General features: G+C 36.0%; 2 protein-coding genes across 5 annotated transcripts in view; both read left to right on the top strand.

The window, feature by feature from the left end:
* LOC127067571 (E3 ubiquitin-protein ligase MYLIP) overlaps window positions 1-18556 on the top strand; it is a 111953-nt gene extending 93397 nt beyond the window's left edge. For both annotated transcript variants that reach the window (XM_051002652.1, XM_051002653.1), the window contains 5 exons: window positions 14053-14293; window positions 14420-14589; window positions 14664-14880; window positions 15058-15255; window positions 15398-18556. In XM_051002652.1, the coding sequence (XP_050858609.1) occupies window positions 14053-14293; window positions 14420-14589; window positions 14664-14880; window positions 15058-15255; window positions 15398-15721 (1150 nt within the window). In that variant the 3' untranslated portion in view covers window positions 15722-18556. The remainder of the gene's footprint in view (window positions 1-14052; window positions 14294-14419; window positions 14590-14663; window positions 14881-15057; window positions 15256-15397) is intronic.
* Window positions 18557-19192: 636 nt separating this feature from the next.
* The window catches only part of LOC127067570 (uncharacterized), a 72425-nt gene continuing 70338 nt past the window's right edge, over window positions 19193-21279 (top strand). For 2 of the 3 annotated variants that reach the window (XM_051002651.1, XM_051002648.1), the window contains exon 1: window positions 19193-19553. The gene's annotated coding sequence lies outside the window, so the exon portion shown is untranslated. The other variant, XM_051002649.1, reaches the window with a different exon arrangement.

The following is a 21279-nucleotide window of genomic DNA, read 5'->3' as shown; positions in this document are numbered from 1 at the left end:
AAAAAGGAAGAAAGAAATGATAAAGATTACCCTACTTTCTGGTTGTCGGCATAGGAAGAAAGACGACGGCGAGCATAAACGAAATAGAAAATCCCGCCTCGGAGAATGCACGGCTTTGTTTGAAGTTCTGATTGGCTCGTTACGCGGAAACCCGCGAGATGCAAAGTATACGCCCGTGTTACGAAGCTTCGTTCCGCTTTATTTTCGTAATCCGCAAAGGACGTACTCTCTCTCTCTCTCTCTCTCTCTCTCTCTCTCTTTCTCTCTCTATCTTTATTCGTGCGAACGTCCGCACTCGTACAACGATATAAGAAAGTTAAAAAACGAAAGAAAAGATACGATCAAAGTAAAGTTGGATTTTAGTACTCTGTAAAATCGTTTTCTATCCAAATAACATTGAATACTTTTCCTACGAAGGACTCTTGTGCAATCAGGATTCCTGGAAGATCGATCGATCTTCGATCGAAAGAGGGAAAGAGAAAGAGAGAACCGTGTTGCAAGCACGTACGAAATTGCATACTAGAATTGCCAAAGTGCCCTGATTGCACTTGGTAATATTATCCTTGAATATATTTTCATGGCTTGGAGTTAGGTGTATATATACATACATATATATGCATCTTTATAAAATATATACTCATTTATTTACATAAATTCAATGCTTGCAGAAAAAGAGAGAGAAAGAGAGAAAGGGCGAAAGTATACAACTGCGGCGAATGTATATACGAAATAGTAATGCGAACGTAACACGGCAGCTTCGGTGCAGTTCTAATTTACGGCAGCTTATTCGTTTGCTAGCTAACCCCTGACACTCTTTAATCTCCTATGAGCCACCCTCTTGCGAATATCCAGCGAGGCCGAACTTTTCCCTCTTGTATTTCGAAATTCTCTCTCGTTTTCATAACAATATTAATTATTCACTTGTTTCGAACTCTATCAAAATTTTGGAAATTGTTACTGCGGAATTATAGAATAAATATCTCATTTTCTCTCTCTCTCTCTCCATCTCGCTTATTTTCTCGCTCGAAATAACTGTATAATTATTTAATATGTATTCGGACTTCGACGTTATTAACCAGCCATTCGTATTTTCTCTCTTATTTTTGAAAACGATACGGGCATTTAAATCTTGCGATTATATATGTATTCGGTCAGTCTGTACTAATTAGTGTTTATTTTTGGCTTTATCTCGCAAAAGAAGAGTTAAAGAGAAGGGACACGTTCTTTACTGTCGTCGTTTAAAAACATGGACACGATGCTTTGAAAGAAAAATAGCCTTGATTACGATGAGAGACAAAGAGAGGTAATTTACTAATGGCTTTCGAAACAAAGACCGACACTATCGGCTTTGTTGCTTGGGTAAATGAGGACAAATGGTTACGGAATTCCGCAAGGCCGTAAAGAATCCACACGTTGGATTTATCGCGTCGTCGTGAGAAAGAGTTCTCGCCTAACCTACCTATGTAGTACCTACACATATATATATATATATATATATATATATATTCGTCCTAAACTTCTTTTATACTTGTAGTGTTTTCTTTTTTGTTTGTTTTATGTAAATGTACCTGCGTGTCATCGTTAAAAATATAATCTCTCGTACCCACGGTTTATCCAATAATACACCGAATGCATGACAAAGGTAAAAAGGATAACGTAAGATGTAAAATAATATAAGACAACGTAAGAACTTTCACGGTACCATGAATCGGTTTTCCATACAAGCCAAACCCGAATATTTCATCGATGCTTTCTCGCTCGATTTTTTTGCTCATGACAAAGAAGAAAATCAACGACGCAAGTCGCACACGCCAGCAAAGTTTCCCAAACAATCGTCGTAATTAAGCGCAGCGCAATCAGGTCGCCAGTTTAATTAATTGCAACGCGGTGGCTAGGAAGTACTTTAGGGTCGGAGATTTCAACAGATCGATTCGTAATTCCAATTTAATCGCGGTTTGCTTGGTTTTGCTCTCTCTCTCTCTCTCTTTCTCTCTCTCTCTCTCTCTCTCTCTCTCTCTCTCTCTCTCTGTCCTCCTTCTCCTTCTCCTTCTCCATTTCTTTTACATATAAGCACGCCAGTCTAAATGTTTAGAGAGCAACGTATATGAAGTTATTTCTGATCTTAGATACTTAGAACTCAGCCATCGAATTCTTTTTATTGGGCGGTTTAGTTATAACCAAGTAGTAAGGAAAATTTATTACCGCGGTCGTTTCGATTATCATCCATAAAACATTTTACATTTTTTTTTTTATGATAACAAAAATGCAAAAGAGAAACGCCAGAAGCTGTACCATCTCGCATGGAATTTTTCTGTAATATCATCCGTAAATCATTTCCCAACAAATTTTACGTATGCATACGTGTATGTCTACGTATGTACTCGAATATCGGTAAGCTTTTAATGGTTCTCAGCAAATGTGGCTATAATTATTTATCACTGAACTCTACGAAATGAGAAAGAATGCATATGTATGTGTATGTCCTTTTTATTTTTTTATCCTTTTTTTATTATAAAAACATGCATTGTTAAGAATTTGAAAATTCATGGATTATAATGATGGATAGATTTACATTTTTGATAAACGAGCTTTCGTCATGATTTTTAAAAAACAGCTAACTTAATTAACAATTGGATTTTTATTACGACAATTGGCTTCTTGTCATGACCTCGAGGCAACGAAGTTACATGCAAGTTTTTTTTTTTTTTTAAAAGAATATTTTCTCGTTACTTATTTGATTTCTTTTTTATATTTTTCAATGATTTTTGAAAAGAAAAATAGAGTTCTTTTATGAACGTTAAATGTTCTCATAAAATTATATAATAGTTCAATTAATTTTTTTCTCAAAAAGATTCAGTAATTGACGTTTTAAATAAATCTCTTATATTACATTTTATGATACAACATGTATGATATTAATGAGTTTTCTCGGTGGAGAGATCAAAAATCTCGGGCGCAATTAATAGAACGAAGAGAAGAAAGAAGAAGAAGAAAAGCAATTTGGAACCCTGAAGAAGGAACCTCGTTCCAATTTGCTTGGAGTTCCTTCTTTTAAAGCTCGTAACGCCGTTGTGGAACGGCATTACACTGAAGTCGTCGTTATGTACGAGCCGCACGTACGTACGTTCACCTTTAACCACGAGGAAAAGCAAGGCGGGTCTCTTGCAGACACTTCCAGTGGGCGCACCGATTAATCTCTAACGAATTTATGGCTTTACCGCGTTGCGCTGTTTTCCGCCCTTACTCGCGTTTCCTTCGTTACCTCGGCTGCGATCTCGCTCTCCTCTAAAGTCAGAGAGTATGAGTATATGTGTGTGAAAGAGAAAGAGAGAGACTAGCCATACGACAGTGCAAAATTAATCTGACGCAAACCAGATTTAATTGCTCAACGCTGCCTCACAGAGGATTTGAATCTTCCACCAAAGGAGGCTTGCTCGAGAGATGAAGGAGTGTTAAGAGGTCTTACTGGGATGATATAGTGTCCTTGGGAAATTAATAACTTTCTCTTATGAGAAAGAGAGAGTGAGAGAGAGACAGAGAGAGAGAGAGAACTTCTTGCAAATTATATATCGAATGGTCTTCTACACGTAATATTGATCAAGATGAAAAAATGACAGAATTTTATGACTCCATATTGCATAACGTTTATTGACATTTTTCCTGCTGCTAAATTCGGAGGATCTTTGTCTTCGGAATACTTTCGAAATATAAAAGAAAGCAAATTAAATTTAGATAATATCCAATTAAATACAATGGAGTTCACGAATCGATAATGAAATTTTACCAAATGACGAATTGTGCATTTTGCTTCCAATATTATACCTTGATTAATAACGCAGAATAAAGGATCGATGAATGTCATTAAAAGTTACTCGCCCAAGTGCTTTCGGAAGCAGGATGTGAAATTAATAGAGCCACTATGAGGCACACTATTCTATCGGCCGTACATCGGTATTCAATCGCCACGATAGAATTTCATTAGATCAGAAATATTGCTCGCGATCCGTCGTAGCCGTTATAACGTCCTCAGAAAAATATTTATGTCACGTTTCTGGTATGCGATTTCAATGAGGAAAAGAGAGAGAGAGAGAGCGAGAGAGAGAGAGAGAGAAAGAAAGAAAGAGTCCTTCTTTAATCGATTTTCCCCATGCATTTACTTCCCTCAAAATGTCTTAACATTTTCCCAAGAAAATAATAACTTTATGTCGATAGATTTGGATCCGTTGAAATAAGACTCGTCGATCAATTTCAGAAAGAATCTCTCCTTGCACGAAAAATATATTTCTTGGGCGTATTAAATCCAGACGAAGGAAAGATCTAAGCCGAGGTCGAAGAGAAAATATTTTATCAGAAAACACCTTCCGGCGTATAGCAAATATATCCGATAACCGCGTTGATTCCTTGGGATACTTTAATCAAACCGAACACGGATTATTAAGAAAAAAGTAAGAAAGAAAGAAAGAAAGAAAAAGAAGATGAAGAAAAATAAGTAAGACGATTGATCGTAAAAGAAACAAAGGAGAATAAAGGATTTGACAAAAAACGATGACGAAGTCGTAGGATAAAGCTGACATCGATGTATGTAGACGTAAAAGAAAAACGCTTGGAGCTTGAAATGGAAAACAAATATTAGGGAAAAGAAATATGAGCCGAAGGATAGAGACATGGAGAACAGGAGACACGTGTAACCAAAAAGAAAGATAGGATCGGGAGTAGGAGGGCCAAAGGAAAAGGGATGGAGTAAGTTGGCCGGAGTTGGTAGCTTCGGGCATATAAATCAGCTGTTATTACAATGGTATCGTCGTCGAGCGGAGAATTCTCCGTTTCATTCCGCAGATATTGGATTTAACTGAAGTATTTCGCTGTTTCCGATTTCCCAGTCTGCGCTTTCCGCGGTGAGAATCGCTTCGATAGCGCGAAACGTCCTAACTTTCCGTTGTAACGTCGTCTTGATACTTCCGAGACAATATTCGAATGATTAAGGACAGGAAAGCGTTTCTCTGATCTCTATAGGAAACCTTAGTCGGTTTCTACAATTCGTCAGATCGAGATATAGAAATTGCTTCGGAAATTTGTAACTATGAAACTTTGACGACGTTTAATTGTACGAACGTTTCAGTTATCTTATTTAGAGACACATCTACTTTTGTGATCGTACTCGAACATAGTCTGACGTAATCTTTGTTGAATACCATAGAAGTGTTTGCGAACTATTATGAATTATTAGCACGGAGGATCAGTGAGTAAAATCTTATTGTTACCAGGACATAACGATTTTCATACACCGGATAAATTCGAAGCTAAGTTTATAGAATGCTTTTAGAATAGAAAGTACGATCACTTCCTATTTTGTTTCGTGTATTTACTTACTTAATTTGTACACCTTGTCTCATTGTCCTTTCTAATCTCACTGCTGGAAAGCGTCGCTTGCTCGCGAACGTTCAGAAATTTTACCTAGGCTTTCGCAGAAAGCACCATTGAAAAGAATGCTGTAGAGCGTTCATTAGCGTAGTCTGGCATAATTCAGAGTTAGCCGGTCGCGAATGATCCTTCTCTGGGAGCGGCTTACTTGCCAAATCCGAAAAAAGCGTAGACTTCTCTATTTCTTTCTTGGATCTCGCTATGTATTATGTCTTGTTAGAATCTTTCTTCATAGAATTTTAAGTCATTCATTGAAAGACTATAAAGAAAAGTAGAGAAATAGGATATATTAAAAAAGAAACCAAAGGATTTTCAATAAATTTTCTTTTTATTGCATCGTTCGCTTCCTTTTTTGAATTTTTTTACTTTTTCATCGATCATTAAATTCTTCTATCCTGCTCAAACAACAATGATCTTGATTTCGAATATATTCGGATTTATTTCAAACGCGGAATATTCGACTAATTAAAATTATTATTATCGTGAAAATTCCGAGAAAAACTAATTCAGATAATTTCGGAGATCACGCAGATCGATTTTTTGTTGTGGAAATTATGCTTCGTCGAGGGTCTATTGTGTTTCGTGTGTGTTAGAGAATTGAAAAACGAATTATGCACTTCGATAATAGGATGGAAGAATAAATGATGAAAATTTTCAAACTCCAATCGTAATTAATACTTATTTTTATTAACTTTATTTAAAATGTCGATAGCAACGACTACTTGTAGAAATACAAGAGAGATATTTTGTTAAATAAAATATGAATTTTCTTTTACCGTACTTTTCTTTCGATCCTCTTATTACGTTGAAATCACAAACCGTGATAACTGCGACGCGAAACAAGGAAATTTACGAAGAAAATTACAGCGTCGACCGTGAATAGGATAATATAAGTAATTCATTGTTACTGCTTCGTGACGGTAACGCTTTTGAACTTTGAACCAAGCCAGACTCATAGACGGCAGAATCACCGTTCTTCTTACAAGAGCACAGACACCAACGATACCGAAGAAGAAAAGGAATTCGAAAGGGATTCGTGAGTCAACGAATAGTCTCTCAGTTCACTCTTAACTTATACTCCGAGCAAAGCTTAAAATCCTCCAGCACGTTCATAAATTTCTTTCAGCGAAACTTCTCTCGATTCGAGATATTTTTCAGTTGTTTAGAATAATCCTGAAATATTAGGAATCCTTTAAAAGGATCAGATATTTTATTTAAAATATTTCGTAAACTAGATATATCAATCTAAAAGTATAATCCATATTTGATAATTCGTCGAAAATCGTCCGATATTATTATTAATATTTGCTAGAATAGAATCTTTATTTCAGACATGAAAAACAAGAACTTCCTTTAAAAAATGTACGCATGTCGATAAAATTGGGTTATCACGGTAAACTTTGTAGACTCTACACTCGGTAATCGGATTTCAAATAAAATTTGAATTCGAAACGTAACAGGGCTTTGGCGTGGTTTTGCTATAGTCTTCTCCTCGACTCTTAACTCTTCAACCCTCTCATAAAGTTTCCATATCAAGAGGAAAAGTGGAGGAGGCATTAACCTCAAGAGTACCTTTAAATACCGACAAGTCAATTAGAGTTTTTTGCTTCTTTTTTTCGAAGACAAGTACTCTCTTCTTTTAAAATCCCAACGCGACTTTACTCGGCTTTCCTTCTTTTTAATCCTTTTTCGCATAATCACATATATATATATATATATATATATATATATATATACACACAATATATATAGTGGATATATAAAACAGATTTTCGAAAATGACTTGACGAAACGAACCTTCAGCGATATAAAGCCAATAAAAGCATCAGGAAGTGTCTCTCCTCGAGAAAATTTGCTCGAGAAGATATGATTATCGTCGAAGTGGAAGAAGAAACGTAATTGGCTTCCTAGTTAATTAGTCACCAGTCGAATATACGTAAGAACAAGGAAGGATTCTCTTGTTCGTGAAAATCAAGAGATTATTTGAACACGCAGGTGCGATTTTGATTTTCCACTCTTTCACCTGTAACGACATTCTTTCGCGAAATGGAGTTTATCGATCTTTAAGAAACGGAGACCGAGAGTATAAAGAACGACCTCGTTCTTTTTCTACCTCGATTTATTGACATCTTTTCGAACGATTTCGTATTCTTTGAAATTCTTTCTAAATGTTTATGAAAAAGAAAAGATTGATAAATTTTTTTGGTCTCTCTGCAAAAACGAGGATACACGTAAAAATTAGGATTTTATTTTTTCTCATCCGATTGTGAGAATATTAAGCGTACAATTAACAATTATTTCAAAAAATCGGAATTTCTTTATTTTTATTTTTTATTTCATTTTATTTATTTACTTATTTTTTATTATTACTTATTTTTTCTTCTTCAGAGAAAACGAACTCTATAAAAGTCAGTGCAAAAAAATAAAGAATGAAAATTCTACTCTTGGTTACGTTGGACAGAGATGAAAGAGGGTAACACGATGAAACATTTTACGCGGCGCGCCCGGAAATTCTGCTTTCCGGATTTCGTTTGGCTTCCGCGGCCGCGATACGCGTTGTAATCCGAGTGGTATTGCGGGTCACTCGCGTCAAAACATTTCGTAAAACTTTCCTCGTCCTCGTCTAGGGTAGCAACTTTTTTTGTTCTCTCTCTTTTTCTCTCTGTCTTTTCGCTTTTTTACGATTTTAATTTAGAAAGTCCCTTCGAGTTCTATCTCGACCTACCTCGCAAAATTAAAGCGGATCCAGGGCAATTATCTTTTACGAGATCGAACTTAATCTCGCTATGGAAATTAATTTTGTAATTTTCATATCCAAACTTCTTCCTACCCACCTCCTTTCTCTCTCTCCTTCTTCCTTAACGAGTTTTAGACGCGACATACTTATTTTCTGGGTCAGAAGTATAGCCAGTGTTTCTCTAACCAAGCAAGAAATATCCTTCTCAGCAGTTTTATCGCACGACTTAATGAAAAATGAGACGATTGTGTAATAAAATCAATAATAATAATGTTCATCGAGAGAACGAATAACGAAGTGAACATTTGTAATATATTTGTGTATATGTACGTGTGTTCATGAAAGACAAAGAAGGAGAGAGAGAGAGAGAGAGAGAGAGAGAGAGAGAGAGAGAGAGAGTGAGAATAGTGTACGTTAATTAACAGCTAGAGGATTGCCTATTAATTTACAGGGAGACGGTCATTCGCATACCAAGAAACATTTGAAACTGCTGACATTACAGTGGTGTCACGCCGAATAAGAACTTTATTCGGTAATTTAGCGTTCTCTAGGCTAATCACTGAGCTCCGTCTTAAGCACGTCATCATGTCGATATAATGTTGCTGGTATAATCGACGCTAAAAAGGAAAGTTCAACGAGAATTTCCAGCTTCATCGGTTTGCAAGCTCGAGGGAACCTTTTGTGTATTTAAGGAACGATCCAGTACTTTTAATTGAGTGATATTTCATTTCGAAGAACAAGTTTGCCATTAATTACGAGTTCGCTCTTGTATGAATACTTTGGTTTGAAAATTTTCGTTAGTGTCTTTATGCTGTATAATTGAAAATACATTTGCTTTTTTTTCGATTGTTTGTTTTCTTTTTCTTTTTTTTTCATGTTTCCTTTTTTTTTATTTTAACTTATTATACTTGAACTAATTATTTCTATGAAATAGTATATCAGTATTGGGATAATAGAATATAAAGTTGAGAAACTTTATCGTATTCTGAAATCCCTCAGCTTCCGTGATGATCAAAAATAAAGAGAAAGACGACATAGCAGAGAAGGTTTGGGTCTACTGCGGTAAAACTGGACAGGCTCGTAACTCCCCGTATCGGTATGGCTAGTTCTCCGAGCTTAATTTCGACTTTCGAAGTCCGACATCGTAACCACAACCAGTTAAGCCGGAATAATAACGTTAGTTTCCAATTGGCCTACCCTTGAGAATGAATATTTCGATTTTCCTAAGTTAAGTCGATTTTGTTAAAAAAATACCATGACGAAACTCTTTTCAAATCGTTTTATATATGTTCTTTAATTCCTTTTTTTCTCATTACTTCCATTAATGGTGGCTAATGGAAAGCATATTTAAAGAGGAGCATAGTACTAAAAATAAACAGAAGTTTTTGTACCATCGAAAAACTGGCCTTTCTTTGGACTTTATTTTGAAAAGACACGGATCCTTGAAGCTTTAAAAGAAAAGAACTAGTACTGAATGGTACGTGCAATACTTAGCTGGTCTCATTTCAGAGGAAAAATACGAAATGGCTTTAGTACCTGGAAAATATTTTTTACAGCCTGCTGAAAGTAGTTCGCCAAAAGTAAAATAAAAAAAAAAGAAGAAATAGGAATTGTTTCACCTATACACGAACAATTGTAATTGTTTCAACTTTTATAATCATAGAATTTTTCGGCAGTGGTTCTAAAATATTTATCTTGAAAAATATGCTTTTGCAAAAGCCAGAAATTAATATACCTCTCAATGCATTATATTATTCAAGTTACGTTTAGCAGGAAAATCGGTTTTAAAATTCAATGTGTAGGTAATAATTAAATCTAACATAGAAAATTCATTGGCTTAACTACGTAGGAGAAAACGTTTCGGTCTTTTAACAAAATATTTAATTTCCCGAGTAACGCTGTCGTTTCCAGGCTTGATTTCGCTGGTCGGTCACGCTCGACAAAATCGAAAACCGTCACGCCTGTTGGCTCGTTGAACGACTTTCGCGAATAAACATTCGTCTCGGATCGAATGGTAAAATTTTACAGGCGACGAATACACAAAGGACCAACGGTACACGTCGAATCAACGAACGACGAATGACGAGCGACGAACAACGAACGAACGAACGAACGAACGAACGAACGAACGTTGAGTTTGAACGTAGTTCGGATCAAGTGCACCGGAAATAATACGTAGGGCCGTTCGGATTTTCCTGGTGTTCTCTTTTCATTTAAAAAAAAAAGTTACTGTACGAAAAGTCCCTTTGAAAATAGCTCGTATATACTGCACGCTTCGTCGATCCAATTTCCGTCTCTTTTCCACTACGTTCTCGCTGTTAATACGAACGATTTTAGAGAAAATGGTTATTTTCGTGACGTCATCATAGCACGAATGTACCCATAAAAAATAATGTAAATGTATACAACGTTCGAAATTTTATTAGATTATTTTTTCCAAAAAAACTTTCTGACTTTTCTATAAGAATAACTGACCAAAAATTCGTCGATGTTCGTTATCTGTCAAATTATGTCAGTTTAAGCAATATCTGTAAGTTCTTATAAAAAATGAAGATCTTAACGAACTTGTTCAAGTAAGCTTCCAGACACTGTTAAAAGGTTAAAACCAATTCAGTAGATTCTTCTTTTTTTTTTTAAAAAAGATTCTTATAAGAAATTAAAACAAAATTTTTAACTTGTTCATAACTTCCATTCTCTTCATTAAGGTAGTCTAACAACTTTGAAAAGTCTTTCCAACATTCTTTACCACTTTGGTCTGATAAATTATGACAAAACTTATTATTAGAAATTATAAAATTTTTCGACTCTTTCTACGAACTTAATAGAAATAGGTATTTTAAATTTATTTAAAGAATTAAGGAGCACGTTAATCACGAAAATATATTAGTCTTTTTTATCTTCTCTTTTGTTAAATTATACATTCTGAGTTTCATTACTTATCTATACTTCTTGTACATATCTATATGATTACGTAATAAACGCGCGCGCGCGCTCGTACCACACACATACACACATATAGTTTCCCATGAAATCTAACATGCCGCAAAATTAGCCAAGTTAGGAAGACCGATGAGAAGTTTGAGGAAAGGAGTATACCAGCCTCCTTTACCTCCTTCGTCTAGATTGAGAAGCCATTAATCTCGATCTTTAGTAATAACCAAATCCATCTTAATACGTAGACTGAAATGCATCCGTACCGTAGCGAATAAGGAATAGAGATCTTGACCTAAATTTTCGTATGTCCGAGGACTTGGAAAACTTTGTACGATAGTTTAGTTGCTAACGAGGAAACGAAGGATAGATAATTAATTAGAACAAGAGGAATAATGTTCCATCGAAAGGACAAAGAGAAATGTTAGCAAAGGAAACGAAGGTCGAGCATAAGGTCGAAAGCGATCGAAGTTAAAGACGATTAATTACGATTCTTTCTGTAATTATTTATCGAAAAAAATATCTGAAAATAGATGGAGGGTCTGTAGAAAACGAAAATTGGCTCTACATGAAAATTGGATAATCAAGCATTCGACAAAAATGTCACGATGCGGAAGAATAGAGCTTCCATCATATACCTGTACACGTGTAAGCATTTAAGGAGCTTTTAAGTCGTTAATTAGGAAAAAATTCTGTTCCTTCTATAGGGAAACGGAAGGTCAAGTGTCCTTGTATTTCTTTCAGAATAATTCACGTGCAATGAGGAGCTTGACGACTATTTTTTTCTTTCTTCGTTCTAAAACAAAAAAAAAGCGGAACAAAAAAGAAAAAGGAAAAAAAAACAGAAAAGAAAAGAAAAACCAACAGAGATTTTTCATCTCGCCAATTCGCCCTCCATTTTTTTCCTTTTATTCCATCCCTTAATTCGACGCAGGCTACGTACGGGAAATTAATTCGTGCACGTCCATTTGTAATTTGAAAAACAAATTGCGACAATTTGGAATGCAAAGGAGAGACACGAGTACGAGTACCGAAAGTTGAAATATCGTTAAACGACGATGATAATTCTAATTAAATTGTATTTTCAGAACGACCGAAGTCATATCGTACCCATAGAAAATTTATTTCGTTGACAAACGTCCGACATATTGTCGCATTTTTGACGATAAATGCGAGCAATTCGTTGCTTTCCATCTTTCTATGTAATTCTTTTTTCTGTTTTTTCTTTTTTGTTTTTGTTGTTTTTTTTTTCCTTTTTTCGTCTTTTCGTTTAGTTTTGCAAGTTGAACTTTGCTCTCATAGCCGTTGACAATTTTGTACGAGCTTTCAACGGGTGTCCGTGCAAATATATCCCATTAACGCACCACCGGTCTTCTATTTTAAGCGACGGCTCGAGCGTGTAACTTGTAAGCGCTTTTCACATGGCACAAATTACCACGCGCAGGCATACTCGACTCGTTGTTGTTGCGATATATTCTCGAGATTTAGTCAACGCGCTGTCCAACGCGTCGCGTTTCACGAACGCGCGTTACGACAACGAGAACGCCAACGTCATTCGTGTCATGCTTCTCGGACTCCCAGAAACGACATGCATACATACATACATATATAATATATATATATATATATAATATATATATATATATATATATATATATATATATATACATATGCATGTGTATATATACACCTATATATATATATGTGCTCGTATATACATAGATATGTAACGAAAGTTAATTCTCATCTTCCGCGCTATCGAAATTACGTTCCTCTTGTCTGAAGTTTTAGAATTTTGCTAAGAGGTATTTCGAACTGAATGTTAATCGTTTCGAAATGAATACGTAACATCATCGTTCTATCTTTTATTCGATAAAAATAAGAGAAATCCATTAGGATCAAATTCGACTATTATTCCCACTAGGCCTAGTATTGAAACTCTCTCGATAACTCTCGATATACAACGATGTATACTGGATAACGAGTTAATTGAATTTCGATCAGGAAACGATCGGAAGAGAGTTGCAATGGAAAGGAAAATAGCGAAGGAAGTCTTTCCATCACCGAAATTCCAACGTCAAGGGGGAGAGTTAGAAGAAGCGGAGGAGAGTAGGATTAAGACCGCGTCGATCTCGTTCGAAGACCGCTTCGACCCAGTTTCGCGTCGATATCAATTAATTTCTCGGTGCTAGCGGGTCATCGCTGGCGGCGGGCCTTTCAGATTAAACGCACAGAGAAATATATCACGGTCCGATTCATCTCTCTCCTCTTTCTTCTTCTTCCTCTTTTTCTCTTTTTTTTTTTTCTTTCATTAAATATGTCATGTTACGTATATATCGATATATACGATAAATCCTATCTCACGAATGCCTATATCCTTTTCGCAATATCTTTGTATTATTATTAATAAATCTTCTTCTTTTATTTTTTTCCTTCCTAGTGACAGTGACCTTTCGAAAATGCTTGATTATTTTTGCTATTTAATACTTTCCATTTTTTTTTTTTTTTTTTTAATAGAGATGTAAATGTTGATTAATAAGAATATTTCGATATAAATTTGATTTCACATCGATCATTACATATTTTTTATTCATCTTGTTCATTTGAATTTTTTACGAATCGGCCAAGACGTTTTCTCTTTTTGATCATTTCGTTTGAAAGCGAATGTAAAGCGAGGATACGATGCAAATAAGAAGGTTGACAGCTGAGGAAAAAAAGGAATCACGATTCGCAATGGTGGTCATTAATCACGTACGAACACATCGTCCAATTTTCCCGGGAATAAGTCGAAACGATGCAGGTTGAAAACAGAGGTGATCAATCTCGCTCAGTCAGACTCGTACGAAAGCATGGCTTCTCCCTTAATTAGGATTAATCGTTGCTCTCGATAATATACGCGCGTGGACACGTAAAGTGGGGCAAATATATCTAATCCGATCGATTTTCTTTCGGATCTTTTTCAGACATCAATTTTACTTACACTCTCGTCTCGAACTGGTTGAAGGGAGGTTGAAGGTTCCCGATTGGGTATCGATAGCTCGTTTGATGGCTCTAATAGCTCAGGCAGACGGTGGCGATTACGATGCCTTGTCACCACCGCACGCCCTTTATTCGCAGTGCTGTCAGATACAACCGACCGAGCCCTGCGAGCCCAAGCCTCAAGATTTCCTGCACCGGATAGTTCAACAGCATAAGGAGATCAAGGTAAGCCAATTACGCTAATTTAGTCTCTATAATGTATAATGTATTTTATGATCCATACTACAAAAAGAAGATAAGCAAGATAAGATAAGAATTGACTTGTTTCATCGATTTGTTTACTTTCCTCAGGGTATGAAAACTTCAACAGCGGAATATTGGCTTCTGAAGGAGATATCGAATTTGGATACTTTTGGTCAAGAAATGTTTCATAGCAAATTTGGATACAACGGAATCTCAACGATCGGCGTTGGACCTCACGGTATTACAGTATATCGTGGTCAGGATGAAGAAACGCAAAAGTACATTCTCACGATATAACTCAAAGTAATAAAAAAAAGAATAAAAAGTAAGATTTATATCCTGACATTTTTAGCATACCATATACGGCAATTCAAAGCGCCACGTCTCAACGCCGGATGTTCCATTTGGTTTATCTCTCGCTCGACGGCGAAGAAACCTCGTTGGATTTCAAATTAGACTCAAGCCAATCGGCCAGCGGTCTCTACAGGGCGATCACCGAGAAACATGCGTTTTACAGCTGTGAGACAGTAAGAAGCGCGGTCACTGCTCAATTCATCCGCGACTTGAAGGTATTTACTACTCGAGAATTTATTGTTCTAAAAATGGTGAATAGAAAAGGAGGGTAGGGGGATAGCTGTAACTATGGAACGATTTTAGTGAAGAAGTGAAATACTTCTCGAAGAAACTTGTCTGCGAAACGACCTTTCTTTCTTTCTACTTTGAGTTCTCTTTCTCTTTCTCTCCAGGGAACGATAATCTCTATTTTCAACGAGGACTCGACGCTCGGCAAGAAGTACGTCTTCGACATACGAAGAACTTGCAGGGAGGTTTACGATAATGCTCGACGTGCTCTCTATTGCGAGTCTGCGAGTATAACACCACCGGAGGAAAAGGAGATCTTGGAAAGGCACGATTGTGCCGATTGTGAAAATCCAAAGTGCAAGGTAGATCTTTGTTCTATTATTCCATCGAGTCCTTTCACCTATACTCCTTCGTTTAATCGTATATTTAATCGCCCACGTTGTCTGACATAACTAGAAATAAAAACGATATGCATATACAAACAACTGAACGACATTATTTCAGGAATCTCGGGAGTGCCTGGCAAGGTTGTTGGATGCCATGCTCTGTCGGATTTGCATGGATCGTAGCCTGGACACCGCGCTTTTCCCGTGCGGACACGCGGTAGCCTGTTTGGATTGTGCTCGACGATGCGAACGTTGTCCGCTTTGCAGAGCGGATATCGATCACTGTCGAACGATCTATCTCCCGATAGAGTTAACGCATATCGATAGACACAGTCCGAAGTTGCTACCAGAGACGATCGAGCCCGTGTTCGCCGTTAAATCCTCCTCGGACGAGATCAAAGGGAGGATCGTGGAAAACGAGATCAACGAGAATCACGTCTGAGGGCGATCTACCAAAGTGAAATTCAAGCGAATAGAGGAAGGTCATCTTTCAACGATAAACCGATGGAAGATCTTGCTGAATCTTTCGTTGTCTTTTGTTGTTTTTCAAAAAAAAAAAGGAGACGAAAAGTTCTACGTCCAGTCTGTCTACGACAGTTTTTGTCTTGCATTTTGAAGATTTAGCGAAAAACGGAATTGGTAGGCTTCGTTTAGGATACATATGATTCTTCTCCTTATTGAGAATTAAGTTAAGAGTTATTTTTCTGATTTTATATAAGTTTTAAGAAAGTATAGAACAAAGAACAAAAAGAATTATACGATGTATTTTGTTTTTTTTCTTTCTTTCCAAGAGATGATATATTGTTGTTAATATCGATATCGCAGCGAACAGACTGGATTACTTTATAAGAGCATATTTGATTACACGTTTGAGAGTACTGTGATTCAAATCGATATGGCTAAAAATATCTTTTATTTGTTTATTATTCCAAGGTAACTACCATTGATATGAAATGTATTTATGTGATGGTGTAACCCATTTGTTGAGTGATCGAAAAGTGCTATTAGCAGCATTGATCTATTGGGAAGCCATGCTGCCAATATTTTTAGTGAATCATCAATATAAAAAGAAAATAATTTTAATTTCTACTTATCGGACCAATTACTCTTTTTATTTTATGATTATCACGAAAATTTTTTTTGCCAGGTCGTACACTCATTAAAATTATATACATTTTGAGTTTCTTTTTCTCTTTTCTTTTTATTATTTAAATGACACTGATTCGAAGTAGTACAAGGGTAAGAGAGCCTGAATTTTTATTACTTTCATTGAACTTTCATATTCTTAAAAATAAAAAGAAGCATATATATATATATATATATACACAACATAGACTGTTAAAGTAATTCTATGGAATCAATCGTAGAGAGGATGTTTCATTAGGATAAGATTTCAATTGTAATTGACTTATGAGTTTAAGAAACTTCCGATTTGGCAAAATAAAATATGCATAAAAAATAAAAAAATATAAATATATATATATATTTTCTTAAAGATAAATTAAAAATACATTTTACTTTGTATCAAGCGGCAAATTACTGAAATTTAATCTGTATCTCTTCAAGTGTTCAAACGCCTATGCGCATACGAGAAATAATATATTTGCTTATGACTTATCGTTCTACAAATTTCATAATTTATTCGTTCTTGGAACATCCTGTACGAAGAGAAATTCATATTACAGTAATATATCTGTTTATATGTACATAAAAAGTATGATAACACCTATTGAGGGTCAAGCGAGTAAATGTCACAAGTTCGCTAAAAGTCAAATCTGATTCAGCAAACTCTGTGTACATACCATCTTTTAAATAAGTCGTAATAAAAACGAGACAAGTTAATTGCAGTGCTTTGCATCCAAAAGATAATTTACGAAGTAACAAGTCAGCGACATTTAATCTCTGAAAGAGCATAAAAGAAGGATGTTTCTCAATCAAAAGGCATAGTTATGGCGTCTCGGAAATTCAACCAATAATAATAATAAGAAGAATAAGAATAATGATAATGATAATGATAATAATAATATTAATAATAATAATAATAATAATAAAACGATGATAATCTAATAATATTAATGAAAAATGATAATTGTAGTTTTCTAAAAGACGCCGTCTTCCTCTTTTATCTTCGATCAGTAGCGGTCCTGTTGTTACCATTACTGGAAATTATTGTTAAATTAATTCTACTATCTGATAGCACATTCTATGAACCTCATGCGTGGGTGATGGTGGAAAGAATGACCGAGAGAAAGAGAGAGAGAGAGAGAGAGAGAGAGAGAGAGAGAGAGAGAGAGAGAGAGAGAGAAAGAGAGAGTGAAAAATGTATCAATCGTTTATAGTCATTCATCAATGCAAACAGACTTAGTTTATAAATATTTATAATGAAATGTAATAATAAATAGACGAACTTCGGAGTTGCTATATTTACAAAGTCTTAAGCGTTTTTGCTTGAGATTTTGCGCAGTCTAATATTCTTTTTTTTTTTTGATAAGTTAGAAACTCGTGTTACTATCAAAATTTCTATAATGTTCTTATAGCGTTCCACATACATCAATATAATAATAAGGCTACACTATTTCTGTGAAAATGAAATGTAACATGGTTCGTCGAGTGATGCACATTCTTTAGACATAAGTCAGATATAAATGTTTATGAGGATGTTGAGTTTAGAACATATAGGAGACATGGAACAGTACTATATCAGATTTTCGCGTTACGATAAAGGAAATTACAAATATTCCTAGAAGATTTTGTAACTTTGCTATCTTATCGATTAACCGATGTACATGTAATCCTGTAATCATTTTTCAATATCCTTTACCCCATAAAAAGAATGAATATATAAAAGTTTCTTTGTGAATAATGATGTGTGTTACTTAACATGAAATATAGCTTTGTACCTATTACTGCGATGTTTATTCAGTGATCGTAAGATCGATAAAGACAAAAAAAAAGCAACAATAGCATATTACGAATAAAAATATTTCTTGTAACTTAATCTCTGTATAAAAACCATAAAAGGAATAATTCAGAATGTGGTAGTTAGTAGTATATATGTATATTACATTAACGAGATATACAAGAAAATGTATTTCTAAAAGTTCTAATTTGCAAAGAGTATTTTTAAAGTATTTCCAATTATTTTTTAGTATTATACCAGGAATCCACTTATCATGGTGACAACAAATATTCAAATGAAGATGATGCAACCTATAAAAGGTAATTTTTAGCGTACCAATATATATTATAATATGTTGATTAAATATTGTAAAATATCGATGTTTCTTTTCTTCGTGTTTACGCCTATAAACCTTACCCTCGACCTAAAAAGAACATTTATAAAATCGGCTATGGAATTAGACATTTTCTTTTTTTGAAATATCATCTTCATTTATTTTGTATACATAAATTAACAACAGATACACCGTGAGCTTTTTCTTAGCAAAGCAATAAAATTACAGAAGAAAAAAGAAACTTATATGATTGATAATATAATAATAAATAATTAAAGGAAATTACGATAAACAAAATAATGAATTTATCTATTAAGGTACGCGCTTCGAAAGTACCGCCAAAATGGAGGAAAAATTCACGGAAATGTCACACCTATTCCCAGAGTCAATAACTTTAAAACTTAGAATCTTCCCTTTAACTTTGCGGGATTAGAACGAAGAAGCGCGCGAGAGTTCTAATAAGATCACAAAGTATACTAGGAGAAAGTAAGAAAAATCGATGCCGTGAATGGCAAGGAAAAGAAAAAAGATCGTTCGAAGCCGGTCGAGTTCGAATGTGGCGCCAGAAGGTTAATGGCGCTAGTGTCATAGTCGTATTAGTTCGATGCGCAGGCGTAGAGCGCGCTGATTGGTTGACGCGGCGGCACTGTCATATGACGAAGCTGCGTGGCACGACGGGAAACGGATTGCAATTTTGCAACATGGCGGTGAAGTGAGGCAAAGTCGAGGTGCCGTGCCCACGTAAAATGTATAGTTCGTAGTCTCGAAAGGGCCATTATCGTGGAATAAACGCGCGCGTCTAAGAAACACGTGTCCAAGGATCGTTGCATGGTGAACGATAAATGTAAATATGTACGCAAGGAGTCGTAACGTCGTTTGGAAGGTGACACCCCGTGACTTCGTGCGGTCTCGGAGCACGTATGGCAGAGACTAGAATAAGAGATAAGAGAAGAAAGCTTCGTCCAAACGACGAGGAAACAAGAGCGAATTATCGAGAAGGCATCAGAGATGTTTTGCCCGTTCATCTCGAACTGTGAAAACGTGAGTGGGCCATATAAAATGGTCGTCGAGCTAGCAGCGCTGGCCGCTGGTTCACTTTGATCCTCCGTTACTGCTTTATGCCCATAGTGGTGCTGGTGGATGGTGGTGGTGGTGGTGTCGTCGTCGTGGGTGCGTATTTCGGTAGTCACGAGAGCCACCGACAATGCGTGCCTTTCCCCCTATTGTGTTTCCAACTCTTCTTCCGTGCCTCTCACGTTTATCCTACGATTGCTGCTGCTCCTCCTCTCTCTCTTTCTCTCTCACTCTCTCTCTCTCTCTCTCTCTCTCTCTTTCTTTCTCTCTCTCTTGCTCTCTCTCGCTCGCTTGCTCTTTCTCTCTCTCTCTCTCTCTCTTTCTCTCTCTCGCTCTTTCTCTCTCTCTCGCTCTCGCTCGCTCTCTCTCTCTCTCTCTCTCTTTACCTCCCTCCCTCCCTCCCTCCCTCTGTTTCTCACACTCTCACGAGAAGCCGTCCCTTTGATCCACGGATAACCTCGACCCGCCGTCGTACGCCGTTTTAACCTCTGACCCTATGCGCCAGACCCGTTCCCGGTCACCGAAAACGCGATTTACAAATGGTTCCGATCGACCACCACCATTCAACCGAACCAATGTTCGCTACAGTCGAGAGATAATCTTCGATTGTTTTTTCTTTTTTTTAACTTCTCGCAGAGAGGAACGGGGAATGAACGATTTTCCCCTTTTTTCTCTTTCCTTTTTTTCTCTTTGCTTCTATTTTTTTTTTTTTACATTGTCCTTTGAAAGGATAGTATTAGCTTCTTTGTGCTAACGAGAGCGTCCTATTCTTTCTCGTCGTCTTCATCGTCAGAAAATCCGCGCGTTCACCGAACGAATTGTGTGCTAGTTTTACGATCATTCATCGGTTCCGCTTGTTGACGAGACAAACGGTATTTCGTTTGTTAATATTTACTTTCCGCTTTCACCAACCCTTAGTTGCCTTACCGATATCCGAAATGGTGTTTTCTGGTCGGTGTCGGTAAACGTCGAGTCAGCTATGCTCCAAAAATACCACATGTTACGGTATTCTAAAAGCATCGCACGTGCGGCACCTCGGTGGATCGTGGATTTATTAAATTTTCTAAGTTATGCTTCTTAGATCAATTTTATTTTCAAATTCATATATTGGTGCAATACATGTGAGAATGACTCATTACGTCGCTTTACTTCTGTTCTCTATAAATCTTAGCATAATTTCTATTGCATTGTTACTTGGCACTGTAGATTTTAAGCGCTATAAAGATTTTACTAAGCCATTTGTCTTAACCCAACAGTATCAAAAATATAGCGTTGTTTTTATATAGTGTGACTTAAATATCGAATGAACAGTGATTAAACGTTAGCACATTGTTGGACTGTTTATTGTTATTTTTGTGTATCCTTTGAATTGTACTTTTACGCATTAAAGTTTTCTCAAAGATGTATTATATACTAATATAAGAGTTCATGTTGACATATTCGGCTGCCATGTGTTTTCTATATAGCTATCAAAGAATGAGGTCACAGCTGCGCCCAAATAAACTCATTTACATACAATGCGACAGCTTTGATGTAGTCTGTCGTATCTTCTTAAATTTAAGGAGGTAGTCATTTAATAAGATCATCAAAATGAAATCATTTTTTCTTAACTATATTTAATATAAACATTGTTTATTTGCATGATATTAAAACATGGTACTAGGAATTTTGTATTTATATATTTCTTCACAAA

The sequence above is a fragment of the Vespula vulgaris genome, chromosome 11 (assembly GCF_905475345.1).
Source record: "Vespula vulgaris chromosome 11, iyVesVulg1.1, whole genome shotgun sequence".
NCBI lineage: Eukaryota > Metazoa > Arthropoda > Insecta > Hymenoptera > Vespidae > Vespula > Vespula vulgaris.
This window is presented reverse-complemented; position numbering and strand designations above follow the sequence as displayed.